The 7,949-nt window shown below is 38.3% G+C and overlaps 1 protein-coding gene across 1 annotated transcript; it reads right to left on the bottom strand.

Moving 5' to 3' along the window:
• Positions 1 to 1,121: 1,121 nt before the first annotated feature.
• LOC122752591 (glyceraldehyde-3-phosphate dehydrogenase-like) lies at positions 1,122 to 2,123 on the bottom strand. The gene has a single exon (XM_043999424.1). The coding sequence runs from the start codon at positions 2,121 to 2,123 to the stop codon at positions 1,122 to 1,124; it is 1,002 nt and encodes a 333-aa protein (XP_043855359.1).
• Between the last annotated feature and the right edge of the window lie 5,826 nt (positions 2,124 to 7,949).

The raw sequence follows: 7,949 nt of genomic DNA, 5'->3' as shown, positions 1-7,949 counted from the left end.
CCCCATGGAACTGGTTCTACAAGTTTTCTTTTAATTTGACATGGGTTCAAATAACTTTCTTTTAAAAAGTGCCTTAGTGATAATCTGTTTTATTAGCTCAACTATAATTTTTCTTGCTCTTGATGTTAATGATAAATTGGGAGCAGGCTTTTTTTCTGTCAATTAACTTTCTGACCTTATGACCATGTATGTATTAACATTTTTATTAGTACTCCTCTTAGGTGCCATCAAGTAAATGATGTGCCTTAATATGGTGAAGTTTATGGACCTCTTCTCAGGATAATGTTTTTAAGTGCATAAAATAAAAATACATGGAATCACAAAGAAAATCAAATATTTTGAAATACAATGATCAAAATATTTTAAAGTATTTTCTTCTTCACCAAATTCTGGAATTTGGCTACAATATTCCTTGGAGTTTTCCTTTTTGGGTCTCTTTCAGGAGGTGATCAGTGGATTCTTTCAATGACTGTTTTATCCTATGATTCTACAATATCACGGCAGTTTCTTTCTCAACAGGACTAATGCAGAAATATGTTAATGTGATTGTATATATATAATGTATATCAGGTTGCTTTCTGTCTTGGGGGGAAGAAAGGTAGGTAGGGAGAAAAATTTGGAACTAAAAATCTTATGAAAACAAATGTTGAAAACTATCTTTGCATGTAACTGGAAAATAATAAAATAATTTTATGATTAAAAATATTTTTAAAAACAAGTTGATTCATTCACTCTCTTATATATGTTGTTTCCCCCTATTAGAATGTGAGCTCCTTTAGGGCAGGGACTGTCTTACTTTGTATTTGTACCCCCAGTGCTTATTATCCATACTTGGAAAATATTAGGAGCCTAATAAATGTTTTATTGGTGCTCTATGTTTTCAGGTTAGTAGTGGGAGTTGGGGGTAGGTCACTTTTTTTTTGCACTGAATATGGTGACTTTATTGATGGTACGTACACAATAGTGGACTCTAGGCTTCTCCCCCCTACTACAGGGGTGTTTGGGACAACAATGTGAATGGGGCATGGGATTCCTAGCACGGGAACATAGGTTAGGGATATGGGCTCCCCAGTGGTGGAACTCTTCTTTTGGCTGGGGATGAAGATCCATGGCTTTCCAATTTACTCCTTGGAGGCCATGTAGACCATGAGGTCTACTACACGGTTGTTGCAACCATACTCATTGTCATACCAGGAAATGAGCTTCACAAAATGGTCATTGAGGGCAATGCCAGCGACAGCATCAAAGGTAGAAGAGTGGGTGTTGCTGTTAAAGTCACTGGATACAACCTGGTCCTCTGTGTAGCCCAAGATGCCCTTCAAGGGTCCCTCTGATGCTTGCTTCACCACTTTCTTGATATCATCATATTTGGCAACTTTCTCCAGATGGCAGGTCAGATCCACAACAGACACATTGGGAGTAGGAACACGGAAAGCCATGCCTGTGAGCTTCCCATTCAGTTCAGGGATGACCTTGACTACAGCCTTAGCAGCACCAGTGGAAGCAGGGATGATGTTCTGGGCAGCACCACGCCCATCACGCCACAGCTTGCCAGAGGGCCCATCCACTGTCTTCTGGGTAGCAGTAATGGCATGGACTGTAGTCATGAGTCCTTCCACAATGCCAAAGTTGTCATGAATGACCTTGGCCAAGGGGGCCAAGCAGTTGGTAGTGCAGGAGGCATTACTGACAATGTTAAGGGAATTGTCATATTTTTCATGGTTCATTCCCACCACGAACATTGGGGCATCAGCAGAAGGGGCAGAAATAATGACCCGCTTGACTCCACCCTTCAAGTGAACCCCAGCCTTTTCCATGGTTGTAAAGACACCAGTGAACTCTACAACATAATCAACTCCAGTATCTCCCCACTTAATATTGGTGGGGTCCTGCTCCTGGAAGATGGTAATGGCTTTTCCATTGATCACCAGTTTTCCATTCTCAGCCTTGATGGTGCCCTTGAACTTGCCATGGGTGGAATCATATTGAAACATATAAACCATGTAGTTGAGGTCGATGAAGGGGTCATTGATGGCCACAATATCTACTCCACTGGAGTTGAATGCAGCCCTGGTTACCAGGCATCTAATACGGCCAAATCCGTTGACTCCAACCTTCACCATCTTGTTTCAGGGATGCGACTGAAGCAGCAGATCCTGGAACTGAGCTTGGGAGAGGAGCTAAGAGCCGGTAGGTCACTTTTTTGTTATTCATAGTTGGCATTTTTGTGAAGCAGACAATTGCCAGTCATCTATCATTTCAATCATCATATATTTATTTAGCAACTGTTGTGTGACAGGTACTGTGCTAGGTGCTGGAAATACAAAGGAAAAAAGAAGAAACAGTCCCTGTCCACGAGGAGCTTACATTCCATTTATAGATTCAGTGTGTACATATAAGTATATACAGAATAAACACAAATATATGAATAAAAGATAGTTTAGGGGGGCAGCTAGGTGGCGCAGTGGATAGAGCTCCAGCCCTGGAGTCAGGAGTACCTGAGTTCAAATCTGGCCTCAGGCACTTAGCACTTAACTAGCTGTGTGACCCTTGGCAAGTCAATTAACCCCAATTGCCTCACAAAAACAAACAAACAAAACAAAAGATAGTTTGGGGTGGATGGCACTTGCAGGTGAAGATATGAGGGAAGGCTTCATATGGAAAATTGTGTTTGATTTGAATTATGAAAAATTAATGAATTCTATGAGGCAGAGATGAGAAAAGTATGAAAATTGGCATGTGGTTTGCCAGTGTCAAGACCCAGAGTTGGAAGATACATTACCACACGTGAAGAATAGCAGAAAGTTTAGTTTGTCCAGACTTTTGAGTGTATAGAGAAGATCTACTGAGGTTGGAGAGTGGTGGGGGGATGCTGGGAAGGGCAGCTAGGTGGCAGAGTAGAATCAGAAGGACCTGAGCTCTTATTTGGCATCAGACATTTACTACCTATGTGACCCTGGGCAAGTTCTTTAATAATGTTTGCCTCATTTTTCTCACTGTAAAATGAACTGAAGAAGGAAATGTTAAGTAACTCCAGCATCATTACCAAGAAAGCCCCAAAGTGACAGGGAATCAGACAAGGCTGAAACAATTCAACAACAAAAACATGCTGTACATAAGAATTTTCATTTTATCTTAGAGGCATTAGGGAGCCTTTGGATTTATTGAGTAGGGCAATGAGATGTTCTGACCTGAACTTAGGGAAAATCACCTTTTGGTGAAGGCAATATGGAGAATTAATTAGAGTGGAAGCTGACTAAACATGAACACCAATTAAATAAATGCAAATATTTTACAAATTTGAAATCCTGGAGAAAGATTTTTTTCAGGTGAAAAAAAAAGAAGTATAGGCTGAATTTTGTTTTTACTAGCAAAAAATGGAAATTGAGTAGATAGCTATTGATTGAGAATGGATAAAAAATTGTGGTACATGTATACAATGGAACAGTATTTTACAGGTGAACTAAGAGAAGTTTATTAAGTAGAATTAGAAAATGAAATGCGGGGGGAAGTTAGGTTGTACAGTGGATAAAGCACTGCCCCTTGATTCAGGAGGGACCTGAGTTCAAATCTGGTCTCAGATACTTGACACTTACTAGCTGTGTGAAAAAGAAGAAGAAGAAGAAGAGGAGGAGGAGGAGGAGGAGGAGGAGGAAGAGAAGAAGGAGGAGGAGGAGAAGAAAGAAAATGAAATGCATAATAACTATGCAATGTATATGAGAAAATAATAAAAATGAGAACCTGAATGAAGAAAATTTTAATGATTAAAGATGAGCTTAACTACAAGAAAGAGATATATAAAAGTATCTCATTCTAGTGTTTTACAGAGGTAGGGGTTTAGGAGTATGAAACATTGCATATACCTTCTTTTTAAGTATCTTGATAAGTTTTGCTGAAGTCTTCAATAGTAAGTGACCATTACTTTTGCTCTTTCCAACTCCATTCCTTCCAAGGACTCCTTGCCATGTCCAGTGGTCTGTGTCTACTCTATCATTAAAGTCATTCAGAATTATAAGGTTGTCTTGTTTTGGCACATTGATGATGAGGGTCTCCAGATTTTCCTACAATTTTCTTTGACCTCACTAGGGCTTGTTATGGTGGCAGAATAGACATTAATGATGTTGGAAGTGGCAATTGCATTGTCGTGACCCTGTTGTTCACTCTGTTTGATAGGCATACAGGTTTGTTGACTAGATTAGTTTTGATTGTGAAACCTACACCACATTCACAGCACTCCTCTTCATTGTGGCAAATCCAGAAAAACATGTATCCGACTTTGGTAATCTGGCCTTCATGTGCAGGGTTTGTTTCATGCTGAGCTGCTATTTAGATGTGATACCTGCTGAGTTCTATGGCAAGCAGAGGTGTTTGCCTTTCAGATCTACTAGATTTTTTGTTTTCCCTAAGCGTGAACACATTCCATGTACTGATAGTGAGTAAAATCATCTTTGCAGTTTTTGTACATTATTTTTGTTTTGAGTGCAGGGTGGGATTTCCTGCCTGTTATAGTAAACAGTCCAGGACTGAGTAAGCAGACAATTTTTCAGGCACCTTTTCTAGCTCTTTCCCCTCACTAGGAAGTTAGTCTGACCTTTAAAAAGCTGCTAAGCCACCCAGAGGGCTGCTAAATCCTACTGCTGCTTCCAGTAAGAAAATGACCCTATGGCCCAGGCCATCTGTGTATAAGGTTGTGAATACAGCTTCCAGTTTATGCATACCAGCTGCTTCATCACTTGCCTGTCACCACAGAACTTTGAGATAAGTTTTTTAAAAAGCTGTAAAAGAATATGGGTGTAATCTTTTGATTTGTGCATAAATGGATTTAATTGAGGCAGAGATGCACAAAGTCAGCAACCTTACTCTCTCTTCCAGAGTCATCACAGTCCAGTGTCAGGACAGAATCAAGACCACTGGTGATGGCTCAAGATGTAGTGGATAACTTGGCATCTTAGATGTCTAACCAAGCTCTAAGTGCTCCACAGCACCTGTGTCAGCTGCGTTCATGGCCAATAAAACAAATCATTGTTATCCATCCATATGTAAAGGGATAAAATTCTAGCTAGTCCATCCAAAATATCTAATGAGTGGTTGCCAATAAATTATAAGCTTTAGCAAGAGTTAGACATTTAAGCATTTATTAAGGAGAATAAGAATTTGGTAAAGAGAGAGAGAAAGGCCTAGATTCATCTATCTATTAAAGGGAGAGCGCATTTCTCACTCCACTCTCCACCAGAGTCCTGATGAAAGAGAGCAGTCAGAGTGTCCCCTTCGCCCTCTTCCTCCCACAAGCAAACGTCACTTCCTGGTGCCAAAGAAAAGCTGCATGGCCTTGCCCTCAGAGGCCTTCTCCTCATGGTGGAGCTTTCCTACAGTAAGTCTCCAGCAGGTGGCTTCATTCCAGTCGTTACACATACTACCAGAAGATGTCTTCACATGTTTGGGCTAGACACTCCACAACTCACCAATGACTTTGAAATCCCTTGGTTCCCTTCAACCTGGTTTAGACCATCTGTAAAAAAGGTTTAGGTATGGTTGCTATGTATGCTATAGCTTCTTAGAGGCATAGGTGAGTTAAATAGATCAGGTTTACCTTAAAGGAGAAAGAGCAGTCCTGAAAAGGGCTCAACAGCCCTCACACCAGAGGTACTATTCCTTCCTGAACACGCCCTACACCCCTTGTATATACCAATTTACATTCTACGTGGTTTTGCCCATTGTAAAACTCTTGAGGGCAGAGTCTGTTTTTGTTTTTATCCATCATGCTTAGCCTAGAGTAAACTCCAGCACATATTTAAGTTACCATTAGAACATAGTTAAGGCTTAATGAATTCTTTTTTTTTAAATTTCTACATTAGTCTTGTGAAAAAGAAACAGAATACAAGGGAAAACCTCAAAAAAGGAAAAAAAAACAACAAAAATGTAGAAATAGTATGGTTCAATCTGCATTCAGAAATGGCAGTTCTTTTTTCTGGATGTGGAAAACATTTTCAATCCTGAGTTCTTTGGAATTGTCTTGGATCATTGCACTGCTGAGAAGAGCCAAGTTGATCATAGATGATTATCACACAATGTTGCTGTTACTGTGTACAATACTCACCTGGTTTTGTTCACTTCACTCAACATCAGTCAACTTAAGTCTTTCTAGGTATTTCTGAATTCTGCCTGCTCATCATTTCTTATAGCACAATAGCATTCCATTATATTCATATACTATAACTTGTTCAGTTGATGGGCATTCCCTCAATTTCCAATTCTTTGCCACCACAAACAGAGTTGCTATAAATATTTTTGTACATATGGTTCCTTTTCCCCTTTCTATGATCTCTTTGGGATACAGACCTAGTAGGGGCATTACTAGATCAAAAGGTATGCACAGTCCCATAGCCCTTTGAACATAGTTCCAAATTGCTTTCCAGAATGGCTGGATCAGTTGACAACTCTACCAACAATGCATTAGTATACCAATTTTTCCACAGATTCTCTAACATTTATTATTTTCCTTTTTTGTAATATTAGCCAATCTGATAAGAGTGAGGTGGTACCTCAGAGTTGTTTTAATTTGAATTCCTCTAATCAATAGTGACTTAGAACATTTTTTCATATGGCAAAATATAGGTTTGATTTCTTCATCTGAAAAATGCCTACTCATCTCCTTTGACCATTTATCAAATGCGGAATGACTTGCATTTTACAAATTCGATTTAATTCCCTATATATTTTTTAAATGAGGCCTTTATCAGAAAGACTGGCTATAAAAATGGTTTCCCAGCTTTCTGCTTCATTTCTAATTTTGGCTGCATTTCTTCTGTTTGTACAAATCTTTTTAATTTAATGTAAGCAAAATTATATGTTTTGCATTTTATAATATTCTCTATCTCTTGTTTGGTCATAAATTGTTCTCCTCTTCATATATCTGAAAGGTAAACTATTCCTACCTCTCCTAATTTACCTATAGTTTCACCCTTTATGTCAAAATCATGTACTCATTTGGACCTTATTTTGGCATATGGTGTAAGATGTTGGCCTATGCTTAGTTTCTGCTATACTATATTCCAGTTTTCCCAGAAGTTTTTGTCAAATGGTAAGATTTTATTCGAGTAGCTGGAGTCTTTCTATTTTTTGCTGCTGAGCTTTGTTAGTCATATATAGAAATGGTGATGATTTATGTGGCTTTATTTTATAACCTACAACTTTGCTAAAGTCATTAACTGTTTCAAGTAGTTTTTTAGTTGATTCTTTAGGCTTCTCTAAGTATACCATCATATCATCTTCAAAGAGTGATTGTTTTGTTTCCTCCTTGCCTATTCCAATGCTTTTAATTCCTTTTTCTTCTTTTATTGCTAACGCTAACATTTATAGTGCAATATTAAATAATAGAGGTAAAAATGGGCTTCCCTGTTTCAACCCTGATCTTATTGGGAATGCCTCTAACTTATCCCCATTACATACAATGTTTGCTTATGGTTTTAGGTAGATACTGCTTACTATTTTTAGGAAAGCTCCAGTTATTTCTGTGCTCTCTAGTGTTTTTAATAGGAATGAGTGTTGTATTTTGTCAAACGCTTTCTCTGTATCTATTGAGATAATCATATGATTTTGATTAATTTAGTTATGGATGTGGTTGATTATGTTGTGAGTTTTCCTAATGTTGAACCAGCCTTGCATTCCTGGTATAAATCACCCCTGGTCATAGTGTATGTTCCTTGTGATATATTTCTCTAATCTAGTTGCTAGTATTTTATTTAGGGTTTTTGCATTGATATTCTTTAGGGAAATTGGTTTATAATTTTCTTTCTATGTTTCGGCCCTGCCTGGTTTAGGTATCAACACCATATTTTTGTCATAAAAGGAATTTGGTAGAACTCCTTCACCTATTTTTCCAAATAATTTGCATAGTATTGGAATTAATTGTTCTTTTTTGTTTGTTTTTGGAGGGGCAATGAGGGTTA

The sequence above is a fragment of the Dromiciops gliroides genome, chromosome 4 (assembly GCF_019393635.1).
Source record: "Dromiciops gliroides isolate mDroGli1 chromosome 4, mDroGli1.pri, whole genome shotgun sequence".
Lineage (NCBI taxonomy): Eukaryota > Metazoa > Chordata > Mammalia > Microbiotheria > Microbiotheriidae > Dromiciops > Dromiciops gliroides.
Note: the sequence above shows the minus strand (reverse complement) of the source record. Positions and strands in the feature narration are given on the sequence as shown.